The sequence below is a fragment of the Lynx canadensis genome, chromosome A2, assembly GCF_007474595.2.
Source record: "Lynx canadensis isolate LIC74 chromosome A2, mLynCan4.pri.v2, whole genome shotgun sequence".
In the NCBI taxonomy this organism is placed as follows: Eukaryota; Metazoa; Chordata; class Mammalia; order Carnivora; family Felidae; genus Lynx; species Lynx canadensis.
In genome coordinates this window covers 8,255,381-8,281,406 of record NC_044304.2, presented here as the reverse complement: position 1 = coordinate 8,281,406, position 26,026 = coordinate 8,255,381, and the positions used below count along the sequence as shown (strand labels likewise).

The 26,026-nt window shown below is 53.9% G+C and overlaps 1 protein-coding gene across 1 annotated transcript; it reads right to left on the bottom strand.

Annotated features, from left to right (window-relative positions):
• TSPAN16 (tetraspanin 16) lies at positions 1 to 24,282 on the bottom strand. Its single transcript, XM_030335463.1, is given in 10 exon segments — positions 1 to 68; positions 3,778 to 3,857; positions 4,618 to 4,715; positions 6,558 to 6,612; positions 6,614 to 6,663; positions 8,527 to 8,592; positions 11,086 to 11,282; positions 12,774 to 12,856; positions 23,831 to 23,950; positions 24,185 to 24,282. Coding segments are annotated over 10 exon segments (915 nt in total).
• Positions 24,283 to 26,026: the final 1,744 nt, after the last annotated feature.

Sequence of the window (26,026 nt, the reverse complement as noted above, 5' to 3'; positions counted from 1 at the left end):
TCATGGGAGCTGGGCACCGTATCCAAAGTCCCCAAGCCGAGCATCCTTGACCAGCTTGGGTCCCTTGCCTGAACCAGAACATGGGACAGAAAGCTGGAACATTCTGATTGGCTGACTGAGACCACTTGCCCGACAGGCTTAGGGATGGAAATCGGAGAGGTGGGCTGGCTCCAGAGGAAAGTGGGAGCCTCCTTTCCTGAAGTGGGAAGTGATTGCAGCAATAACAAATACCACACGTGCTCATATTATCTGTCTCCAAATCCCCCCAAAGGAAGGATGGAAAGATGAGAGAAACCGCCATTTTGGAATCCCCAGTGACAGAACTGGTCCAGGTGGCTGAGGTCATTGGATGAAGCCCTTCGCTTATTGATTCTCCTCAATGACCGGAGCCACCCCCTTAGAATCGTCTGGTAAATGTAAGGGTCCCCAGCCCAATCCAATCCAATTCAATCAGAGTCCCAGGCCCCCGCCCAATCCAATCAAACCAGAAGGTGGAGAGGGGGTGCAGGCTTGGGTATTTTGTGAAAGCTTCCAGGAGGTTCTAAGGGACAGCCAGGGCTGGCAACAAGTGACTTACAGGAAATATGGGGGAGGGAGGAAGAAGATAAAGGGACCACAACAGCACTGAGGAGTCAATCCAGAAAGCACGGCATTCCCCAGTATTCCCCGCTCTTTCTGCCACAAATCGAAGGTTGGTGGGACTGGAGACGAGGAGGAAGAACCCGGAACAGCGGTTTTCTGCGCATGTTCTGGAGCACCGGCTGGGAACCTGCTTGGAATTCAGAGCCCTGGGTCCCACTCCAGATCTGGAGTCAGAAGCCCTGGAGGTGGGGCCGCCGGCCTCTGGGCTTGAACAGAATATTCAGAGGATTTTAACGCACGCTCTAATTTGAGTAAAAGGGATTTAGGAGACATGACAAGAAGACATGATGTGTGCACGTTATTTGGATCTGATTCAAAGAAACCAAATGTGTGAGTCCTGGGGATGTAACGTACAGCATGCGGGCTGTAATTAATAATACCCTAATTCATATTTGAAAGTTACTAAGACAGCACATCTCAAAAGTTCTCATGGGGCGTCTGGGTGGCTCAGTTGGTTAGGCATCTGACTTCGGCTCAGGTCATGATCTCGCGGTCCGTGGGTTCGAGCCCCGCTTCGGGCTCTGTGCTGACAGTCAGAGCCTGGAGCCTGCTTCGGATTCTGTGTCTCCCTCTCTCTCTGCCCCTCCCTTGCTCACGCTCTGTCTGTCTCTCTCTTTCTCTCTCAAAAATAAATGGGTATTTGGTTTAATATGGGAATTTGGGGGGACACAAACATTTAGTCAGGTGCGATGAGAGCTTTGGGGTTGACGCAAATGTACGCACTTTAGAGATGTGTACTGAAGTACGAAGGGGGAAATGACATTGTCCGGGATCCGTTTTTAAATACTTCCTCAAGGGGAAAAAGGAATCATGAAGCAAACCTGTTGGGCTCTTGGTGATTGTTGAATCCGGGTGATGGGGATATAAGAGCTTTTTTGGACAAGTTCTTTTGTTTTTTGTGAATATTTAAGATTTTCTTTCACAGACTGGGGACCTGGGTGACTCAGTCGGTTGAGCATCCAACTTGGGCTCAGGTCATGATCTCGAGGTTCGTGAGTTTGAGCCCCGAGTCGGGCTCTCTGCTGTCGGCACACAGCCCGCCTCAGATCCTCTGTCCCCCTCTCTCTGCCCCACCCCTGCTTGCACTCTCTCAAAAATAAATAAACGTTGAAAAACAGATTTTTTTCCACAAAATAATTTAAAAAACAAGACAATTTCATGAGAAGGAGGCCATGTTATCCCTTTTAGGCCCTTGGGGCTAAAATCACTGCCAGTTGGTATAAAAAAAATGGAAGGAAAAAGGGGTCAGGCTAACAGTGCTTTCCCAAATCTTTTATTACCAATCTCCCTTCCAAAGAGCAGTGAGTGCCACAGAGAAACAATGAGGCAAAATCTCCAGCAGCCCAGTGGGCCAGATGGCCTGTCCCCAGGTCTGTCAGCCTAGTTTGATGAATAGAAGCAAAGTGGCAAGAATTCCTGGCAGCTGGGAGGGGAGAAGAAAGAAATATTGAACCAGGGGCACCTGGAAGGGTCCGTCGGTTGAGCGTCAGACTCTTAGTTTCGGCTCAGGGCATGATCTCGCAGTCCATGAGTTCGAGCCCCGAGTCGGGCTCTGCACTGGCTTGGGATTCTCTCTCTCTCTTTGCCCCTCCCCTGCTCGCTCACTCTCTCTCTCTCTCTCTCTCTCTCTCTCTCTCTCTCTCACACACACACACACACACACACACACTCAAAATAAATAAATAAACTTAAAAAAAAAAGAAAGAGATATTGAACCAACTTGAGGGACCTCTGGAACCCAAATCAAATTGGAGACACTGAGAACGGAAGCATCTTCTTCCAGAAAAGTAAAGGGCAGGGTTTGACAAAGAGCTGAAGGTCCCTCATGGTCAGGCTGGAGCGACTTTGCTCTGTTTACACAATCAGTCTTAGAAGCAGAAAGTGGAGGTCTTTCATCATGAGCGTTGGTCGTTTTCCCCTTGTTTCCCACCTATCTTCACTCTCTTCCGCTCTGCCCTGGGTCCTGCAAACTACATTTCCCAGAACCTCCTGCCCTTCCACTTCCTGTTAGCTTTGGCCAATAGGAAACACCTTCAGGAGATGGGAGAGGCTGGAGGAAAAGTTGGAGTATTTCTTCCCCACTCCCTCCTTTCTTCTGCCCATCCTGAGCCCTCCAAGACTGCAGCCGTAGGTCGGATGGCCCCTCTTCTCCTACCCCTTCAGACTTAGGAGAAGTAAAAAGCTCCCCATGTTGCTAGCCTCTCGGTGCCTCATCCCTCGTTTTTCTTAACCCTGCCCGCACCTCAGCAAGGAAGCCCCTGAAAACTCCTTTTTTTCTTTTTTAAATGTTTATTTTTGAGAGACAGAGAAATGGAGCATGAGTTGGGGAGGAGCAGAGAAAGAGGGAGACAGAGGATCCGAAGCGGTCTCTGTGCTGACAGCAGAGAGCCTGATGCGGGGCTTGAACTCATGAACAGTGAGATCATGACCTGAGCCGAAGTTGGTCTCTTCACTGACTGAGCCACCCAGGTGCCCCGCCCTTGAAAATATCTTAAAAGGACCACCTCGGGGCTCGATTCTGTTCCCTGCTGGGATCCTGACTATCGTGACCTCTTTGGGGAAGAGGGTGTGGTATCGTTTGTAAACATAGATGCAATATAAATTTGTACAATGAAAAAAATGCCTATTTAAAAAATACAGATCAGGGGTTCTCGGCCTCAAGCCCCCGCGTCGGGCTCTGCACTGACAGCTCAGAGCCTGGAGCCTGCTTCGGATTCTGTGTCTCCCTCACTCTCTCTCTGCCCCTCCCCCACTCACGCTGTCTGTCTGTCTCTCTCTCCCCACTTTCTTGTTTCTTTGCATGCCTCGTTTCTTTTAAGCTTTTATCGTTTATTTTGTAAAGGATTTTCTTCCTTTTTAAAGTTTATTTATTTTGAGAGAGTGTGTGTATGTACACGTGAGCAGGGGAGGGGCAGAGAGAGAGGGAGAGCACCTCAAAGAAGAAGATGACGGAGAAGTCATCCCCTTTCCACCACTGCCTCCCTGGGTCCCTCCCCTTGGGAAGGACCTCCCTGGCGTTGGTGACAGTCACTTCCCAGAATCAGTTCATGGCTTGCAGTTGGGTAGGACGTGGTGCGAAGCCTCGGATGGCCTCCCCATCACGAGCGACTCAACAATGGGCCAGCGCAAACTTACAAATGAGAGGGAGGCTGGGGTCCTGACCTCGGTCATAGAGCCAGCGAGCGGAAGCCCCGGTGTGTGGGCGGAACAGCCACCTGCAGGTGAGGGAACAGTCACAGAGAAGCTCCGCTCTCTAGGCCCCTGGCAGTTCTTCCTTCGGGAAGCCTGAGCTGCCTTGACCTTGCTCTTGGCCGGCCCCCTTCACTTAATAGGCATTTATTGAGTGCCTGCTGGGAGCCAAGCACTGGGAGCCCAGCAATGTACGACACAAGACGTAACCCCTGCCTCGGCCGAGCCAACAGTTGAGTGGCGAACACAGGTGAAAAACACAGCAGTAACACTGTCAGGTGCCGATTCGCTGCTGGGAACCTTTCTGTGCCTCGGTCTGCTCATCTGTAAAATGGGAGCAAAGCAGTCCCCACCTCAAGGTATGTGATGGGGACTGAACTCACAAACTGAGTGCCTGGTCCTGTGGCCGCTGTCACTATCCTACAGTGATCTCTGTTCCTCGTTATCGCTGTATTTCAGGCCCTCTGTAAGCCAGCTTCCAACCCAACTCTGCCAAGGCCACGTGGCCTTGAGCCGTCCCTTCCCCAAGCCTCGGTTGCCCCGTCTGTGAAACGGGCGTGGTAACCTTGACCCCCCCCCCCCAAGGCTGTGGGGACAGAATGAGCTGAACACCCAACTCCAGTTATGTTCTTCCTCCCTTGACCTTTTTTGCTGGGCTTCCTGCAAATAGGCAATTTTTATAAAAGTCAACAGCCCTGGGCAGGGGTGTGGGGGGGGGGAGGGGGGGGAGGTCTATCTAGGTGCCGTCCAACAAAATCTTGAGTGACCCCCGGTGGATGGTGTCACCCTTGTGGGCTGCAGCCCCTGGGGTCCGAGGGACCAGCAGTCATTTCAAAGGAAGACCCAGAAAAGCCTGTGTAGTTCCTTGCCCCACAGCACTTTAGCTGCACAGAGGAGGATAGGCATTGAAGGTGCCCTTTCAACTCTGGAAATAATGAACACAATAGAAAGCGTGGTCACCATGGCTACGGTCTAGCGTCGGCGAGATAGGCCTATGCCGGGGGCTCTCTCATGCTAAATGCCTCCCTCCCTCTAGCCGTTCAAGGCTCAGAACCCTCCCTAGGTGTTCATCTTTTTTTTTTTTTTTTTTTTTTTGAGAGTGAGAGGGTGCAAGTGAGCGAGGACCAGAGAGAGAGAGAGAAGCGGGGCACGAGCTCACCCAATGTGGGACTCCAACTCATGAACCGTGCGATCCTGGCCTGAGCCAAAGTCAAGATGCGGAATGACTGAGTCACCCAGGCGCCCTCGGTGCCTAGTCATCTTACTGGGCGGTAAAAGCTGAACCCCTCACCATGGCCCGCGAGCCCCTGCGCGCGACCTGCCCAGTCACCCCCAGGCCCTCATCTCCCTCCACTCTCCCTCTTACTCACTCAGCGCCAGCCACCGTGGTCCCCTCACGGTTCCTCAAACGCACTTAGCCAGCTCCAGCCCCGGGGCCTTTATACAGGCTGTTCCCTCTTTCTGGAACGCTATGCCCTCAAATACCTGCTCGGCTCTCTCACTCACTTTTCATTCAGCTCTCTATTCAAACGTCCCGCCCGGGGAAGGCCTGCCCTGAACCCTCTTTCCAAGTTAGCCACAGGCCCTGTATCAGCCAGGCGGGGTCAGGTGATGCTGCGTAACAGATGGCCCCTCGATCTCGACAGTTCACTTCCCACGCATGCTACACGCCCCTCACGGCTTGGCAGGGGGGCTCTGCTGTATCAGAATGACTCAGGGACTCAGGCTGGGGAAGCGGCCACCGTCCAGATGTCCTACGGTCGTGGCAGGAGGAAAGAGAGCTCTCGGGGGGTGGGGGGGGGGCCCTGCACAGGCAATTAAATAATTTGGCCCAGAAGCGACCCACAAGACTTCCGGCCACGGCTCATTGGCCGGAACGCATGGCGGGACCCCCGCAAAGGGGCCAGGACAGGGCATCCCACTGTGTGGTGACAATGGATGACACACAGCACCTTTGACTAACAGACCCTTACTCTCTCTGCCCTTTCCCTGCCTTGTTCTTCTTCACGGCACGTATCGCCTCGGACACCCACGCTCACTTACTGATTTCTCGTCCGTGTCCCCACTTAAGCGCCAGGAACACCGGGCAAGGATTTTGCTCTGTGCCCTGCTGTGTCCCCAGAGCCCTGAACAGTGCCCAGCACGCAGTAGGTGCTCAATAAATATCAGGGCAAGGGCCGTACGAATGTATGAGAGACGTTCCCTCCCGTCTTGAGCCTCGGGAGCCGAAACTGGGATGCGGGAGGCCGCCTACCCACGGTGGAGCCCCCTCCCAAACATGAACGTGGCCCCACAGCAGTTCCCCGGGCCCAAGCCCCGGATGTGACACACTCCTAGAGACAGGGAATGCTCTCTCCTTCCAAACCCTCCCTGGCTTCAGGGACGCTGCTAACCCACTGGCCCCAAGAGCTTAGACGCCACACGCCAGCCGGTCCGGTTCCTTAAACACCAAGACGCTGAGCGTCCGACTTCGGCTCAGGTCCTGATCTCGCAGTTCGCGAGTTCGAGCCCCGCGTCGGGCTCTGTGCTGGCAGCTCGGGGCCTGGAGCCTGCCTCGGATTCTGGGTCTCCCTCTCTCTCCGCCCCTCCCCCGCTTGCTCTCTGTCCCTCAAAAAAATGAATAAACATTAAAAAAAAATTTTTTTTTATTTTTCTAACGGTTGAGACGGGTAACTTCACGTGGCGTGTCTTTTGCCACAATAACACACACAAGGTGTGAGCCTCACCGTCCCCGTGACCAAGTTCCATTCCGCGGAACAGTCGTCTGGCTCACTGTAATTACACATTCTTCCTCAGGGTCGCGAAGACGTGCTCCAAGGCCACTTCTTGAACCTCAGAGACGAAACAGGGAAGTGACGGACACACGGCAGCGCAAGGTGCCCCGCTCGGTGAGGTTTCTCGCGGACAGAGCGGCGAGGCGGGGGTGTCCCTTCTACCTCCTTCTGCCTCCTTCTGCCCCCTTCACAGCCCATGCCCTGCCTGAGCTCTGGGTCTGCACTGAAGGAGGATAAATCCTGGCTGCCATCACCCCCCCCACCCCCCCCCCAGAGAAGAGCGTGGGTCTTGAGCTCGTGCATCTGGTTGTACCCATCACAAACCTGAATCGTCTGCTCTTCTGAATCGCCCACAGGCCTGCTACACCCCCGATTTGGCTGTAACTCCATTAAAGCCTCCGCGATCATCTTTAGCCGCGGAATCGGTCTCCGCACAAAAGGGGCGAATGTAATTTTCTATTTTTTTTTTTTTTTTTAAATAAGGGTCTAAATAAAACAGGCTTTTTGGACGAGGTGGAACAGTCACGTGGCACAATATCCACAAAGCACAGAAGGCGACTCGGCGAAAAAGTCTCCCTCCCACCTTTTTCTCCCAGCCAACAAGTGCCTCCCACTCGGCCGCGGGTGACTGTTACTGTTTCCTGTGTCCCAAAAGAGGTATTCAATGTGTGTCAAAGCAAAGCATATTCTCATCATTCCTCTCCTTGCTTTGTAACTATTCTCACTGGTCGGCATCTGGCTGTTCTTTTTATTATTTTTTAATCTTTTTTTTTTTAATGGTTCTTTGTTTTTGAGAGACGGAGAGAGAGAGCGGGGAGGGGCACAGAGAGCAGGAGACACAGAATCCAAAGCGGGCTCCGAGCAGACAGCGGAGAGCCTGACACAGGGCTCGAACTCACGAACTGTGAGATCCTGACCTGAGCTGAAGTCAGCTGCTTGACCGACCCAGCCACCCAGGCGCCCTAGGCATCTTGCTGTTCTTAACAAGCGTAGAAATTGCTCTGGGTGCCCTGCTCACATCCCCGTGGCATTTGTCATTTCTGCGCACACGGCCAGCAACACCTCTCAGCCCACAGGTGCCCTGGGGGCGGCCCTCAGGCAATCCTGATGGGAGGTACGTCAACATTGTCCCCTGTGGGGGCACACATTCGATGAGCCCGGCAGCCCTGCAGTGTCACCCTTTAAGGGCTGCGTCCCCTTCCCTGCCTCATTTCCCCTGTCCCCTACAGGTGCTTCTTGGGACCACCTCTCTAATAAACCATGAACCTGCAGAACCTCGTCTCAGGGTCTGCTTCTGGGGGGGTTGATCCAATGGAGGAGAGCGTCTTGTCCCGGAGAAGGCACCACCTCGTGCATGGGGAGCCTCTTACTTCCTTCTTTCCCCCTGCATTGGACTTCCTTGTATGCATTATTATAAATTAGCCACCCTCCTCCTGAGGCTTACGAGGCCCTTGGCAGTCTTTTGCACGCCCTGAGCTGTATGTCGTTCTGCACCTGAGCAAGCAAATCCTTGGATAATTCCTAGAGATGGGACAGTTGGGTCAAAGCATCCATGCTTCATCATCTTGACGGATTTTGCTAAATAGCCCTCTGTTTCTAACACGTTTCAAAACCCCAACAAATTTTACCGCTTTTCCCATTACCTTTATTTTGAATTTATTTTTCGTCTTATTTTTTCCCCCATTCCTTTCTGATACCTTACCACCCAATGCAGGAGAGAAGCAGAGATGGTGAAATTAACTCGGCCAGTCTCTTGAGGGGACAGCGGAGGTTTCTGGGTCCTCACCCCATTTGTGGAGACCCGGTATCCCGTCCCAGGGACCCGTGGGCCAGGTATCACTGAGTGGGGGAGGGAGGGGCAGTGCCTCTACTGATTCGATTTATTTGTAATGTGCCGTGGGAGAGGCAACGTTGTACTTACAATGGGGAAGAAGGCGAGGACCACTGTGATTTCAGCGATGAGAATGATAACCACGAGCAGGAAACATTGGAAGACACGGAGGGAAGGGAGGGAGGGGGCTGGGAGCCTGTGCAACCTTGTCCCTGCAGGGGAGGGACCTGTCCCTCTTCCCCTCATTCCCAGGCCACGTAGCCTCTTCAGTTTGAAAGAACTCAGCCTGGGTGGGGTGTGGGGGTTATTTCCTCTGTGTGTCATTTTCCTGCATTTGGCCAGGATGTTGGCACTGAGGTTTTCTTGGGAGCCACTAGCTGGACCTCCGTTTCATGCCCAGAACTTTCTGGGCGTCAGGAAGACCTATGAGGGACCTCCAGGTCAATAAAGGCTGTGTGCACTGGTAGCAGGTGCCCATGGAGGAAGCAGGAGGGAGGGTTGGAAGGACAGAACAGAGGCAGGAGGAGGGGAGGAGAAGCAGGCTGAAAACCTTTGCAAATGGGGGAAGAGGTAAAGGGGACTGTAGGGAAGACACGGGGGGACAGGTTGGTGGCTACAGGGTGGTGGTGGGGGGGGGGACTTAGGTCTGCTGGCTTATGTTTCAGACAAAATTCACCAGCCCAGGGGAAAACAATGCGAAAGGCAGCAAACAGAGGAGATGTCTCCAAGTTACCCCTCAAGGAGAAACTGCTGCTCAGCCCGGGCCTCAGTTTCCCCATTTGTACAATGTGGGGGTTGGACCAGCTCCAGGGGCGTCAGTGAGTTCTGCAGAGCTTCTGGGGGTCAGACGGGGACAAAGGAAGGTCAGCTCCTGGCTCCCCTTTCATCTATTCCCATCTTTGCCTATTATGATCATGATTTTTAAAATCTGTTTGCACATCCAGGCTTGGAGTTGCCAGACCGGCCCGTGGCTGGCCTTATCTAGCTAAGAAAGGCAGGAAGGCACAGCAGCGGGTACACATCCAGGGACCCACAAGGACAAACACGGATGCAGGGCTTAGCAGTTGTGGGACCCTAGACTAGCGGCTCATGGGACAGATAGCGAGGATTAATATTATTACCATGTCCCCGCCTCTCGGTGACCGAGGTGGCCAGAGTACTGATATCCAGGCGTCTGTATGTCCTTGATAGGTTCCATTTTCAGAACCTACCCCTAATCTGCCCGCTTCTCCCCCCCTCTGCAGCCTCTTGCCTCCCAGCCCCCACTGTCTCCCACCTGGACCAGCACAGTCCGTCCAGAGCCGTCTCCCCACACCGTTCCCCCAAGGGCCACCAGAGGGCGCCCGTGAGTCCCTGAGTCAGGGCTCCTACCTCTTCTCAGAATCCTCTGTGGCTCCCCACACCATCAAAATGATTTCGCTTTTCTTTTCTTTTTTTTAATTTAATTTTTCTTTTTTCTCTTTTTAAGAAGACAGAGACAACGGGGGAGAGAACCGAGGGAGAGAGAGAGAGAGAGAGAGAGAATCCTAAGCAGGCCCCGTGCTCAGCGCACAGCCCAACACTGGGCTCTATTCCACGACTTTGGGATCATGGCCTGAACCGAAAGCAAGAGTCCAATGCTCAACCGACTGAGCCACCCAGGCGCCCCCTTGAGTTTGCTTTTTTTGAGTTCTCAGAGGCTTTGGAGGGACAGGTACTAAGGGTAAGGTCAATCGGATTTGCTGATGGGTTGGACGTGGCGTGTGAGAGAGAGCACTATAAACCAGCAAATAGCGTCCGCACCAGATTGAAAAGGAAATGAAATATTTCAGGCACGGGACCTGTCCAATAAATAACTATTTGCTGAAGGGAGTAACTGAGGAATCAAGATCATAGAGCTTCAGGGAGGAGGGGAGTGGGGGCGGGGTGCTTTTAATCGTGGAGGTGGTTTACGCTCTGGGAGATGACCGTATTGAGGGTCTCCCTGAAACCCCCCCCACTGAAATAACCAGAGTTTTGCAGCAACACAGTGGAGGAAGGAAAACAAAACAAAAAAAATGCTGGAGACAAATTTTACCTAGGGTGGGATAATCCACTCAGACACGATTCTAAGGGAAATGGGAGTGGGGAGACTGGGGGCCAGACTTTGGGGGGTTAGCCGACGCCGGATGGGGCAAGACACGTACAATCTGCAACACGCCGTCTGCACGATCGTGCTCAAAACTCTTGTACCTCGTGAACTTGGACACACACGACAGTGGCCACAGTGTTGCGTGAGTGGGAACGTACACACGGGCCGATGACACAGACCAGCGTGCCCAGAAAAGACCCAAGAAAAATGGAAATCAGCGCAGGCGGGAGAGGACTGACCCCTACCTCACACCACGCTCCGATAATAAAACTCCCAAAAGCCAGAGAGCTAAAAGTGAGAAAGCAAGATTTAAAATTATGGGAAGAAGACCCGGGAGACTGTAATTTATGGCCTTGGGTGGGAGAGGAGTCCCGACCGAGATACATCATAAAGGAAGAACACGGATGCATTCTGATGCCGTCGTATGAGACCGCAAACGCTGAAGAGTAAGGGATGCCTGCTGCCAGGGGGCTGTGATGCGTGCGAGGAAGGATTCACACGGGAGGGTACTTTGGGGTCTGTGTGCAGATCCGACTTACAAACAAGAGAGTGTCTCTGCCTCCTTTGGTTGCTCCAGACCACCCGGCAAAGCCAAGCGGCCCCGTGAGGCAGCTCATTGCCGGGCACAGGGAGCCAACGTGAAGGAGGTATGCGGAGGACAGCGCGAGGACCCTCGTCAGGACAGCCCCTCTGAAGCTGCCGTAGATGCCCCGGCCAGTGAGATCACACCAGATATCTTTGGGACAGGAGTCAGACAGGGAAAAACAGTCTGTCAGTTGTATACAAATGGAGCTCTCCCAGGGGAGGGGAGAAGAGCAAAGGCAGATAAAGTCAGCAAAAACATTAAAAAATGATAATACCCGTGTACCCAGAGTTAGCGAGGATGTGGAGAGATTGGCTCATATATGGTTGCCAGGCAACAGACGTGTGTGTGTGTGTGTGTGTGTGTGCGGGAGGACCCTTCGCAGTTCATGTTTAAAATGTTAAAGGTTTTGGGGCGCCTGGGTGGCTCAGTCGTTAAGCGGCCGACTTCGGCTCAGGTCATGATCTCACGGTCTGTGAGTTTGAGCCCCGCGTCGGGCTCTGTGCTGACAGCTCAGAGCCTGGAGCCTGTTTCAGATTCTGTGTCTCCCTCTCTCTGACCCTCCCCCGTTCGTGCTCTGTCTCTCTCTGTCTCAAAAATAAATAAACATTTAAAAATAAAAAATAAAAGGGGTGCCTGGGTGGCTCAGTCAGTTAAGCATCCGACTTCCGCTCAGGTCATGATCTCTTGGCTCGTGAGTTCGAGCCCCGAGTCAGGCTCTGTGCTGACGGCCGGCCCAGAGCCTGGAGCCTGCTTCGGATTCTGTGTCTCGTTCTCTCTCTGCCCCTCCCCCACTTGTGCTCTGTCTCTCTCTGTCTCTCAAACATAAATAAATGTAATAAAAAAATTTTTTTTTAAATGCTTCTTTATCTTGAGAGAGAGTATGTGCTCACGAGTGGGGGAAGGGCAGAGAGAGAGGGAGAGAAAGAGGCCCAAGCAGCCCCCGGGCGGTGAGTGCAGAGCCCCCTGCGGGGCTCCATGAGGAGCTTGATCCCAGGAACCGTGAGATCATGACCCAAGCTGAAATCAAGCGTCGGATGCTTAACCGACTGAGCCACCCAGGCGCCGCATGTGGAGCCTGCTTTAAAAAAGAAATGTACTTGAAAAAAAAAAGGAAAGAAATGTACTTGTCTCGTTTAACTCCCGTGAAAATGTTACATCACAGGTAACAAGATGAAGAGTGGTCTTTAATATCCTTCTTTTTTTCCTGGCAGTCTTTCCTTAGTGCGATTCTGCTACCAAAACAGTTGCTTCTTTAATGAGGTACATTCTGGGTCACTTTCATAGTAAGAAAAAAAAGTCTTTTTCGAAAAATGTAAAGGACAGGGCAAATACCCCCTCCCTTTTGCCCTTCCCAAACAACTTAATTTTCCGCAAGATTTGACTTAGAGCCGAGCTCCTCCAACCCGGCCCCCCTCCCCCATCACACTCTTCTGTGCTTGATTTCACCAACTCTGGGTCTATGGAGCCTACACCCGTTCGCAACCTGTCCTGCTCCTCGTCCGTCTGCCCTACATCCCTCCTGCTTCCCCGGAGACCACCGATCCGGATGCCGGTGAAATTTGGATCAACTTATTTCTGTCTTTGAGGGAGACAGCTATGGAGGAAGGGCGGCAAAGCCCCAGGGTCTGGGTGGTGACATACTTACCGCCGTGAAACCATTGAAGAAAGAGAACAGTCTCTTCCAGGAAGAGTAGGGAGTGTGCATTTCAGCCGTGTCAGCCAGACTGGGGTGCTCCGGAGGTTGAAGTCAGCATCTCTCCTAAACCCCTGGGGTACGGTTTCCCCAGATGGTATAGGGCCGGGGTCAGGGGCACCCAGGCTGGTTTGCTGTGCAACCCCCCCCCCCCCCCCGCTCTCCTGGCAGCCTGATCGTCTGCCAGGGAGGGGGCCCCAGCAGTTACCTTTCCTCCTTCATAAGCTTTTATCACATCACAACTGGATGCTGGAGCAAAGGCTCCCAGTGCCAGGGAGGCAGATGCCCCGAAATGCCCCTGCGGGCTCCTCGTTCTCCACCAGGGGTGGAGAAAAGGCACGATGTGCTGCCCTGGTACCCCCTAGGTGCCACCTGGGCCCCGTAGGTATAGTGCTCAGCACTGACCACTCTTATGGTTAATAACCCTGCTACGCTGGGGGCTCCAAGTGGGTGGGGTCCTGGGCTGTCCTAGTCACGGTTGCGTTCCCAAAGCCTGGTACACAGTAGGTGCTCAAGAAACTGATGTGGAATAAATGAATGAGTGAATGAAGCTCCATGAAGCAGCATCTAGTTACAAGCCATCGGGTCCCCTAAGCCTCTGCCTACACATCAGCTCACTGAACTCATTCCTCTCACGGGGCTCAGAGGCCAAGGTAACTGCCCAAAGCCACACAGGAAGCAAGGTCAGTCAAGGCTGGGCTTTGAAGCTCCAAGAGGGACATGAACGTGGCAACCTCTGACACCCCTCCACCCTGCCAACTCCGGCCCCACTTCCGCATTTCGGCCCAAACCTGTCCTTTCTCCCTCGGAAGGCTGCCCAGCCATAGCAGGTGAAGCAGGTTGCCTCGAGCCCTGTGCCATTGATCACTGGGCCTTTCTTGATGATGACAGACCCACAGCAGGCATTTCAGAGCAAAAATTATGCACTTGGGTATGGAGGGCTCCCCCCCAACTCCTGCAGCCCTTAGCCCACATTGTCTCCCTGCCCTCCCCCCCCCCCCCCCACCGGCCAGGTCCGTGCTACTCCACTCATGTGCCCTCTTCATCCAGCCCTGGGTTGCAGGGTGTGTGTGAGCAGGTCCTTGGAGGGCTCAGGACTTTCAGAATCTTCTGTGACCACCCCCGCCCCTACAAAGGGCTCAGCTCAAAGGGAGAAAATACTTTACATTTAAATAACAAATGTTTGTCAAACTGTCTGCTCTTTGGAATATGTGGAACTAAAGATGTTCATGTAGGAGTCACTGCCTCCTCCCTGGACGACAGGCCACATTCACGGCTAGGAGTGTGTCCTTCCATGACTTTCTCTAAAAGGTCATTTGAAATAAGGAGCCTAAGAGCCAGGGGCTGAGGGCCCGAAAGCGGGGACGCAAAGGAGGGCGAGAAAAATGGAGATGCGAGGGAGCATGGGGAAATGCAGGGATGCGCATGAGGGCGTGAAAATGTGGGCAAAAGTGGGCAGGAAAGTGTTGGCGCAAAGGAGGAAGGGAGAGGGGTGGCGCAGAGGGCAGGAAAATGGAACACAAGTAAGGGCAGGGAGGACGGGAGACAGAGTGGAGGCCGAAGGAGAGCATGCCGGGGGGGGGGGGGGGGGGGGGGGGGGGTGGCTGGAGGAAAAGTGGGACCCTAGGCCTGGCGGGTGAGGTACCTCCTCCGAAGCCCCGCCCCAGAGGCAGTCCCACCCCCCCCCCAAGTCCCCGCCCCAAGTCCCTGCAAGGACCAGGCTCCGGTCTCGGCCTCTCGCGCCCCCTGGCGGTCGTCAGCGGAAGCGCGGCCCTACACGGGTCCCCCACGCTAGTCTCTCAGCCGGTCGCGGTCCCCCAGAGCCACCGCTCTGTCCGCCAGTGGGAGGAAATGGCGCGTGTCTGTGACGCACCCTCCAAGCCCCCCTAACCCACACCAACTGAACTGACGCGAAGAGACAGAATTGTGCAGGCATCCGGCGAATTACAAAGGCAAAAACAAAAACAAAAACAAAAAGGCAAAAAAGAAAAAAGAAAATCATACAGGAAATTAGTGCAATCTGTCAGTAATAGTTCAGAGGTTCTAGAAAACACTGAAAAGCTGCTCTTCAAGGGGAGCTGCAGAGCCACCAGGAAGACGTTTAAATATTACTGTAGAAATAGCAGCGTTACTCCAATTTTGCTTAATCACAGAGCTTAGGGTGTGTTAAGATAGTCATAGTTCGTTTCTCTCCTGCTTTGTCTCCTTTTTTTTTTTTTTTTAATGTTTGTTTTTGAGAGAGAGAGAGAGAGATCGGAAGTGAGGGGCCGAGAGAGAGGGAGACAGAGGATCCAATGCGGGCTCTGAGCTGAGAGCAGAAAGCCCCATGTGGGGCTCAAACTCACAAACCGTGAGATCATGACCTGAGCTGAGGTCAGCCACTTAATCGGCTGAGCCACCCAGGCGCCCCAACAAGGGGGCATCTTATGGCTTCCGTTGTTTTAGTAACCATCATTGGGGGGTGCAGGTAACAAATCAGAAACGACTATCCAATTAAAAAAAGTCTGGAGTGCAGGACAGAAAGGGAAAGGGTTTCTCTCGAGGTCTTTCTCCCTGCCTTGCACATGGGCATCTTCTCCAGGCGTCTTCACATGGTCTTCCCTCCGGGAGTATCTGTCACTTAATCTTCTTCCTCGAAGGACACCGGGCCCATCGGCTCAGGGCCCATCCAGAGAGACATCATTTCACCTTCAATACCCGTCCATCGCTTGTAACAAGTTGATCCCACTGATGCAAGATGCTGATAATGGGACAAGCCACTTGGCGGGGAGAGGACATAGATGGTAACCCTCTGCATTTTACATCCAATGTTTCTGCAAGCCTAAAATTAAAAAAAATAAATAAATTCTATTAATTAAAAAGAAGAAAACTCTGGTAGTGGCATCTTTTTTTTTTTTTTTTTTTTTTTTTTGCTCCACATTTGCACTATTTAATATTTATTTTTAAAGTCTTTTTTTAAAAGAGGAAATAGACGGACGCCTGGGTGGTTCAGTCAGTGAAGTGTCCGACTTCGGCTCAGGTCATGGATCTCACGGTTTGTGGGTTCGAGCCCTACGTTGGCCTCTGTGCTGACAGCTCAGAGCCTGGAGCCTGCTTCCGATGCTGTCTCCCTCTCTCTGACCGTCTCCTGCTTGTACTTTGTGTCTCTCTCTCAGAAATAAATAAACATTAAAAAAAAGAAAGAACATGGAAATCTCTGCTATTTATTCACTGGTGGGGGAGGCAGGGTTGTTTTGAAAGAAATGAAATAATAAATCCCCAATTTACAGATGGATAAACTGAGGCATGAAAATTAAAACATCTGGCCCATGTCACAGATAGAAAGTGGTGAAAGTCAGAATTTGGCCCCAGGGTTGCAGTCTTTTTTATTTTTAATTTTTTTCTTAATGTTGATTTATTTTTGAGAACGTGAGCAGGCGTGGGGCAGAGAGAGAGGGAGACGAAGAATCCGAAACAGGCTCCAGGCTCCGAGCTGTCAGCACAGAGCCCGACACGGGGCTCGAACCCAAGAACCGCGAGATCATGACCTGAACTGAAGTTGGACCCTCCACCGACTGAGCCACCCACGCGCCCCCCAGGGTCGCAGTCGCCATATAGATGTTTTGGTGGTTTCAGGGCGCCCGTCCTGCCTTTTGCCCCTGAGGACAGACATACAGTCTTTCCTGTGTTAAAATATGGAATCCATCAGAGCCTCGGAGGTTCAATGGTGTGGAAAAACTATCTGTCTCAGCAGCACTGCAGGGAGGACACAGCGGATTCCAAAGCTGTGCATTCAGAACAATCCCAACTTTTGACAAAGGCGAGCAGATACCCGTTCTGTAGAGAAAAACGACCAGAATGAAAGCCACAAAATCACCAGTGGCTGCAACGACAGGTGCTGTCTGGGAGCAGGACCTCTGCATTCTTGGACGAGTTCTCCGGGGACATCTCCTTGCTGCCTCTGGTGTCGACGTTGGAAACGGCGACCTCCTCTGTGACCACGGGAGTGAGAGAGAATTTGCAGAGACAAAAACCGGCCTGGACCCAGACTCAGCCGTGATCTCAGGGGTCAGGGAAAACAGTCCCACCCAGCCCCGGAATTTCCTCCGCAGGCTGCACTCGGACTGTTTTCTGTTGTTCTCTCTTAACAGATCTGAAAGAGTTGGCGTGTCCGTTTCTTGGAGCCCCTGCATTTTGCTTGACAATCCAGAGGGACCGTGGGGGGAAGCCTCGTGTTCCAGGCCACGCTGCTGAGATCCGAGGGCTGTCTTCTGAGTCCAAAGTCAGGCCTTCTCTGTGATCGGTGGCAACTGCCGATTCGCTAATTCATCCTACTTTTGTAATGCGAGCATCCATTGAGCGCCTGGTGTATGCCAACCGTTGTACCAAAACAAACCAGGCGCTGTCCCTGCCTTCACGAACTCAGATACTAGAGGGACCCAGGTGTGTAAACAGATGATAACAATACCGGAGCTGGCTTCTTTCTGAGAACGTGGGCCAGCAGCGATCTGGCTACCTGACACGGCAGCCTGGTCCGGTATTGTGGTCCCCAGCTTGAACCCTCATTCCTTGGGCCAGGAAGTGCTCACGCCTCCATGAGCCAAAGGGGACTCTGCCCCTGCGGTCGTCCCATTTGGAAGTCTGGCCTTATCTCCGCACTGCGGTCTCCTCCTCTCGGGCCTGGCTTCTGGAGTCTGCCAGGGGTAGGCTCTGAGCCTTCATCCTCGGCCCTTCTAACACCCCAGGATCGTCCAGGCATCACCTGACGCCTTCTAGGTGTTTAATGTGGCCAGATGTAGCAGCCGGCTTCTCTAGGCGAAACAAAGCCTAGTCTGGCCACTTTCCGTCACAAAAGTAGGCTGTGCTATGGTTGCACCGATATGAAGTACCTAGAAGCTTATAAAAACAGTTTATTTATTTTTGAGAGACAGAGACAGCATGAGCGGGGGAGGGGCAGAGAGAGAGGGACACACAGAATCCGAAGCGGGCTCCAGGCTCTGAGCTGTCAGCACACAGTCCGATGCGGGGCTCGAACTCACAAACTGTGAGATCACAACCGGGGCCGAAACCAAGAGTCGGCCGCTTAACTGACTGAGCCACCCAGGCGCCGCTCAATATGTATTTTTAAAAGATAATGGTTTTTGCTTCTGAGCCGGTGGGGGGGGGGGGGAGGCGGCTGAGGTCAGCTGTTCATCGCGGGAATATATCTGAAAGATCAACGAGGGAGGAGGTTTCCCAAGGCGCCTAGACCCTGCAGCTCAGCCCAGCCCTGAACTAGTAACCATTTCCTTTGTGGCGGTGAAGCAACGTGCCACGACCTTACTTTGTGGCCCGAAACCGCAAAGGAGGTTCCTGTGGTCCTTCCCACATCAGAAGCTTCTCCTCATGGGTTTTTGAGGCACACACTGTGCCTTCTGTAGCTCTGAGGTCTGGCTCCCACCCACCTGCAGGGGACCCTGTCCCCTCTCGGCATGGCTGGCCCTGGCCCGTTAATCCCAGTTGCCCGAGACTCTAGACCCCCATTGCCATCTTCTGGCCCCTGGGATGGTTCTGTCTTAAGGAGACCTTGTTTTCACTTAATGACGTTTTAAGTTTTTTATTTATTTTTGAGAGAGCGAGAGAGACATGGAGTATGCGTGGGGGAGGGGCAGAGAGAGAGAGAGACAGGGAGACACAGACTCTGAAGAAGGTTCCAGACTGAGCTTTCAGCACAGAGCCCGACGCGGGGCTCGAACTCGTGAACTGCGAGATCATGACCGGAGCCGAAGTCGGACGCTTAACCGACTGAGCCATCCAGGCGCCCCTTAACTTAATTACCTCTTGAAGGACCCTATCTCCAAATACAGTCCCATTCTGAGTTGCTGGGGGATACGTTTCAATGTAGGAATTTGGGGCGACATAATTCAGTCTGTAAAAGGAAGTGAGACAGAGAAGGGAAGGGGGTCAGTAAGGGGGGCCAGGTCTAGGGTCACAGGCAACTAGGGGCTCAGTCCCACCAGGGATCCCCAGGAGATGGCATAGGACGCGTACTTTAGTCTTCCCCTCCTGCAGGTGAGGGAGCTGGGGTTCTCGTCCACCACCCCCATCGGCTGAGGGCTATTCCCAGGGGGCGTTCATTCTTAGACATTTCTCTCCTGTTCTGTGCAGCCTCCTGAGAAAACTCTCCGACGAAGGTGTCTGGATGTTGGCCACATCTCGTGCCCAAGTTGTCCTCAGGGTCACGTCGGGTGATAAAGGACCACTTCTCTACGTCTCGCTTTCCTCATCTGTAAAATGGGACCGGTGAGAGAATAGAGCCAGCCTAGGTTCACAGCACAAGGTAGGACCGGCCTGGAGCTGCCGGGGAGGGGTGGGGGGGGGAGCGGGGAGGGGTGGGGAGGGTAGCAGGGAGGGGTGGGGGTAGCAGGGAGGGGTGGGAGGGGGTAGCGAGGTCCACCCTGCCATCCGCTGCAGGGCTTCTAGTTTCCATCTCAAAAGTGGGTGAATCAAAATAAAACACAAGCAAAAAACACCTTCTGTACTCCCTTCGAATAAGTGCCTCAGTTTCCTGAATGCCTCTCCTCTGGGCCTCTGCTTATGCTTTTCCCACTGCCCGGAAGGCTGTTCACCTGCCTGCCTCCAGCACAGCTTTAAGCCCCAGAGTAGAGGCCCGCTCCCCCCAGACACCCTCCGGCTGGGTCGAACATGGCCTCAGGGCTCCCACAGTGCCTGGGTGTCCCCACCATGGCCCTGATTCCTGGGTGGTCATCATCGGCTCACCCGCTGGTGGGCCCCAACACTCCCCAACCCCCCCCCCCAAGTCCCCTCCCTCTGTCCCTTAGTGTCAGCCCCTCCCCCCAGCCCAGCCCCAGACCCAGCCCAACACCGCGATCTGCGATCTGGGCTCCCACACTAGAGTTCTGTCTTTCTGAGAATGTTCTATAAATGGAATCATACGATATGTAGCCTTTTGAGTCTGGCCTCTTTCACTGCAGCATAAAGCATTTGAGCATAAAGCTTTGTGGCCTGTATCAATAGTTTGTTCCTTTCTGTTACTGAAGAATATTCCATTGTATGCATGGAAGCTAGTAGGTTTCACATCACCCACTGAAGGACAGTTGGGTTGTTTCCAGCTATTGGTGATTATGAATAAAGCTTTTACAAATAATAGGGGCGCCCGGGTGGCCCAGTCAGTAAGCGTGCAACTTCAGCTCAGGTCACGATCTCACAGCTTAGGAGTTCGAGCCCCGTGTCGGGCTCTGTGCTGACAGCTCAGAGCCTGGAGCCTGCTTTGGATTCTGTGTCTCCCTCTCTCTCTGCCCCTCCCCCACTCATGTTCTGTCTCTCTCTGTCCTCCAAAAATAAATAAACATTAAAAAAATTTTTAAAAAACCAATTATACGCAGGTTTTTATGTGAACATAACTTTTCATTTTTAAAACTGTGGCCGTGGGATGGTTGGGTCAGATGGGTGGCTGCGTGTTTCGTGGTCTAAGAACCAACAAACTTTTCCAGAATGGCTGTACCATTTTGCATGGCCACGAGCAGCGTCTGAGACGTCCACTTTCTCTGCATCCTCGTCAGCATTTGGTATCGTTATTTTTAGTTTCGTTGTTCTAATAAGCATAAAAAAAAAAAAGACTTTGGGGCACCTGGGTGGCTCAATCGGTTAAGCGTCTGACTTTGGCTCAGGTCATGATCTCGCAGTCCGTGGGTTCGAGCCCCGCGTCGGGCTCTGTGCTGACAGCTCAGAGCCTGGAGCCCGTTTCAGATTCTGTGTCTCCCTCTCTCTCTGCCCCTCCCCCACTTGCACTCTGTCTCTCTCTCCCTCAGAAATAAATACGCATTAAAAATTAAAAAATAAAAATTAAAAAAAAGGCTTTTATGGCTGACATTGAGAGACAAAGTGTAGGATTTGAACCCGAGCATCTGAGTGTCTAAGCTCTTTTTCTTCACACGACTGCTTTCTTTTATTTTTAAAAATTTTAAGTATATTGTTTAATGTTTATTTATTTTGAGAGAGAGTGGGGGGGGCGCAGAGAGAGGGAGAGAGAAAATCCCAAGGAGGCTCCGCACTCAGCACACGAGCCAGATGCGGGGCTCGATCTCACCACAGCGAGGTCATAACCTGCACTGATACCAAGAGTTGGACGCTTAACCGACTGAGCCACCCGGGCACTCCTGTCCTCATCATTTTCTATGTAAGGACTAGATTGCTAGAAATGATGCACTAGCCGAGTCCAGCCGTTCGCAGGTTTGTAACTTCGAAACGTGTGGCCGATTTGTCCTCCCTTTGACATTGACCTAAAGACACCTGTGCCAGTGATGGACATGAGAATTGGATCTTTCTGGGACAAACCACAGGGTGTCCCTGCAGTGCTCTGCGCCCCTCCATGGCTCCCCACTACCTGAAGGGCTATGCCCGGGGCTCCCACTGGGAGGCCTTGAAAACCCACCCCCTTCTCCCCCCGTGCCCTCTACCCAGGCGACCTTCTACTTCTCTGTCTTTGCCTTGCTGGTCCCTCGGCCTGGAATTCCCTCCCTCCCTAACTCGGCCTGGCCGACACCGGCATTGACTTCACCTCCTTCCAGAAGTCCCCTGTGCCTGGCATACAGCAGGCGCTCAGTAAATGCTGCCGGAGTAAATGAAGGAAGGAAGGAAGGAGGTGAGAAAGGGGAGGGGCACGCTTTAGGGAGCAGCTGAGGGGGTCTGTAGGCCACAGGGAGGACCATGGCTCCTTTCTGGGGCAATGGGGAACCAGAGCAGGCTTTGAGCAGGGAAAGGGCCTGCTGAAAAATTTCCCTTATTTGCAGGGGTACTTTTTGTGCCCCGGGCCCTTACAAGGGGATGTGTGTAAGTTCATAAAGGAAACCCATTACAAACCCATGACATTGGGATATGGGTATCAAAATCTGTTTTAGCTGTGATGGAATCTGGGCCTTTCTTAACACCTCGAATAGCAAGGCGGCAAGGGGGTGGGGGGCAGCTCTCACGAATGTTGTCGTTAGAAGCCGGGGAGCACACGTGATGCGAGTTTTTCCCTCCCAGTTCATAAGCGCCTGAATTCTCTCTGCAAACCCCTTGGGTGCCTGGGGACCCTGGCGGAAACCCCCTGAAGGTTGGGGTGCAGGAAGGGCGCACAGAAAGGGAGCTAACTTGGCAGAGTGTCACTGAGAGGGACAGGAATGATTTCCAGGGATGATGGACAAAGCATCCAGACAGACCAGCGTCCGGCGGCTGGGCCATCTGTTCAAAGAAAAACAGGAAGACGGTGCCCTGCCCCTCTGGCCTCTCTGGGCCCAGCCTTTTGTCTTTGTGACTATAACTCCTACAGGCAGGCCTGGAGCGCCTGAGTCGGCTCCCAGCTTCCTTCCCCAGCTCCGGAAGCTGCAGGAAAAACAATCTGACAAGGGCAGGATCTCCCAGGGTCTGTGCTCTCCCGACAACACTTCAGGGGTCCCCATCACAGCCCGATAGGGTCAGCTCTAGGGGTAACATCCCATTTCACAGATGAGGAAACTGACGGCCAGAGAGGCCCCAGGTCACCCAGTCCGGCTGTGGCTAAGCTGGGGCCTGGAATTCAGGTCTCTTTGGATTCCAAGTCCCTTCTGTGGCCATTCCTACTTTCAGTCCACCACCTACCTCAGGATACCCATTCATTCATTCATTCATTCATCAGGTTGATTCACCAGGTTGCCAAAATGCATCTGAAGAACGAGGGGAGAGGGGCGCCTGGGTGGCTCAGTCGGTGAAGCGTCCGACTTCGGCTCAGGTCATGATCTCGCGGTCCGTGGGTTCGAGCCCCGCGTCGGGCTCTGTGCTGACAGCTCAGAGCCTGGAGCCTGTTTCCGATTCTGTGTCTCCCTCTTTCTCTGACCCTCCCCTGTTCACGCTCTCTCTCTGTCTCAAAAATAAATAAATGTTAAAAAAAAAATTAAAAACAAAAAAAAGAACGAGGGGAGAGATTTCCCTCAACATGACAGACCCGAGTTCAAGTTTTACAACTCAGAAGTGTGCTTTGAGTTGGGTGGTTGCTCCTCTCGGCCTCGGTTTCCTGCACCTGCAGATCGATGACCTGGGGTGATGACACCCCCCACCTCCCCGACCACCACCAAGGGTTAGTTGGAGCCTGCACACAGCAGGAGCTGAGGAGATGCCTGTTGAACGGATGTCCTTTGCACCCCGCTCCCGGCACCCGGCCTTACCTGCTTACGATCCCCAATTCCCTTTCCTTGTGGAAAGAGCGTGCCCTGCCTGTGGGCAGTAGAGCTGAGGAGGGCAGGGCAAATGTCCTGAGCTGGCGGATCCTGCTATTCCTGTCATGGGCACCAGGGGGCAGTGGGTGCCCACTTCAGCTTTCTTCTACCTGCCCCCAGCACCCCTCACCCAGGTTGGGCAGCTGAGACATTGATCCTCCCCCTGACCCCCACCATCAGGCTGGCTTCTCCCACCACACTGATGGTGGAAACGGTAGACACTAGGGGACAGAGGGGCATCAGGGTCCTCTGGCCACTGGACCCCTGCACCACTCTGCCTCATTCATTCTCTTATTGGACACCTACTATATGCGCAGCCCCATGCTAGGCGTTGGGGACACAGCAATGAATAAAGCAGAGAAAAATCCTTGTCCTCATGAAGCTGACTTATGAGTGGGAGAGGCGGCCATCATGGAATCAGGCCGTTACAACCGAGGGTGATCGGGGGGGCTGTGAGGGGGAACCCCAGGGGCTGGAGGCAGGAGGTCCCAGAGGAACCCCTGAGCCAGCTCGGGCAGGGAAGGGAGGTGGCCAAGGAAGGCTTCCAAGAGCGTGAGATCTAAGAATGCATGGAAGTTAGGAGTTCGCTCAGGTGCAGAGTAGGGGAAACAGTGTTCCAGGAGGGGGTACGGCCTGTGCCGAGGTGTGCAGGCAGCGGCCTCCCACCCCACACAGAAAGAGAGGCGAGAACACTATAATGCTACACGGACTCGAACAGTGACGTCCTGGAACGAACACTGAGCAGCATGTCAGGGGAATGGAGGAGAAAGAGGCTAGAAAGAGATATTCACATGGCGCCAGCGATGTGCCCGGGGGTGGGGACCTCTTGGAGACGAATGGCCGGCCACTCAGACACGGTGTGCTTGGGGATCCACAAGCAGCTGTAGGAGGCAGAGATGTCCAAGCTGAGACTGAAGGGATGAAGAAGGGGTCAAGCGGACAAGGAGTGAGTGGAACAGCATTCTAGCTGGTGGGAACAGCAGGGGGCATCGGCGTGAAGAGAGGTGATCTTCAGCTCCGCCCCCTCACTGGCACGGAGGTTCGACCACCCGTCCGCAGCCCAGCCGTCTCCCACCTGGACCCGTGCTGTCCCTCCTCCCAGGTACACAGGTGCTTCCCCCCATATCCTACAGACTGTTGCTCACTGCAGCCAGAGGAGGCCAAAGTCCCCATCAAGCTTGGCCTCTGTTTGAGCAGCTGCCTGGGTCACCCCAGCCCCGCCTGGCTGAGTCAGGCCTGGCATACCCTGGAGAGGAACTGCCCCGCCAATCAGGTCTGGTAGGCCCCAGTGGGGCAGGAGGCTCCAGGGGGGCAGCTAGCTGGGGCATGGCCTTTACTTGGAAGGGTCTTTGAAGCAGCCTCTTGACCCAGACAGGGCTTCGAATCGCTGGGTTCATAGTCCCCGCCGGCTCCCGTGTGGCATCAGCTCCCCCAACGGCCTGGAGCTCTGAGCTCCCGATGTCTGTGCCTCATGCTGTGCTGGGCCGCAAGCCCTCATGGGGCAGATGAGGAAATGGAGGTTCAGAGAGGTTGAGAGATTTACCCTGGGTCCCACAGCCCGGACCGGGGGCCGGGACTCTATCGGTTATTTAGAAACAAACATTTCCCCGGGGCGGGCTCCCTGGGTGACAAATCTGGAATCACAGATCTGACGCTGACTCACCGGGTGAAACTGGGCAAGTCGCCCTGCTGCTCTGGGCCTCAGTTTTCTCATCTGTAAGAGTGGGGTGGTGATGGCACCCCTATGCGGGAAGGGGAACGGCATGTGCAAAGTTGGAGCTGCGCTCTAGTGTTCAGAGGGCGTTGAGGGGGTGGGCAGCTGTAGTGGGGGAGGTGACAAGGGCGGGTCACGCACGCACGGCCTCTCCTGGGCCTTGGGAAGGACTTTGACAATTCTAAGCGGAGGAGGGACCCGATCTGACTCTGGTGTTCCCAGGCTCCTTCTGGACCCTGAAGGGAGACCTGACTTCGAGGGGTGAGGGCAGGAGCCAGGAGACCAGGTATGAGGGGGCCGGGGCTGGAAAGGGGGAGAAATCCACCAATCTTTGCTCGTCTCCATGTTTCTTGCCCAGCCTGGCTCCCAGAAGCCCAAAGGCGAGGCAGGGACTTTAGCCCAGGAGGCTGATGGTTGGGGTGAGGGTGACACGGGGTGGGGCGTGGCAGAGAGTGCTGGGCGGGGTTACACCCGGCAGCTCCCAGGTCAAAGTGGCCGGACCACTCAGGCAAGCGCGTGCGTGGGCTGCTGATAGACACACATGTCACACGCCAGGCTGGGAGCAGCCCAGCTGTGCCCCCTTGAGCTTGGGGCTGAGTGGCAGGGTGTGAGGGTTCCCCCACAATCCAAGCCTCCCTCCTCTGGGCTCAGGATCTGACAGCGGTCCACTTGCCTAGTTAGGGCAAGTCCCTCTGCTTCCCTGGGCCTCAGTTTCCTCGTGTGTAAGAGGGAGGATAGCGCTGACACCCATACACGGGAAGAGGGGCAGCACACGTAAAAGCCCTAAGGTAGAGTCGTGCTCTCGTATTATTCAGCCCCCAATTCTGCCTGGGACATTTTCTGATCAGGGCTGGAAAGGCCATCAGGAGGAAGAACCTGCCAGTGCAAAGGCTCGGGGGCGTGGTGGCGAGCGAGGGGTTGGCACATCCGGAGGATGAACGGGGGCTGGAGAATTCTCTAAGACTGCTGCACTGGGGCTGGGAGAGGGACCTCTGGGGAGAGATTTGAGACCACAAGTAAACCAAGACATCCCCACATCCTCCTTCCAGTAGAAGCAGCCGGGCCGGGCCAGCCTCCTGGGTTGGCTCACTCGGACGCCAGTCATATCACCCGGCCCCTCAGAGCCCCCCTGGACCCCTCTGCTTCCGTCACCCTGGACTAGGGCACATCCCATAGTGGCCTCGGAGACCCCTGCGATCACTCCGGCCTGGGCGAGCGGCTGAACACCTCCGTGCCTCAGTTTGCCCATCTGTAAAATGGGGAAACCATAGTT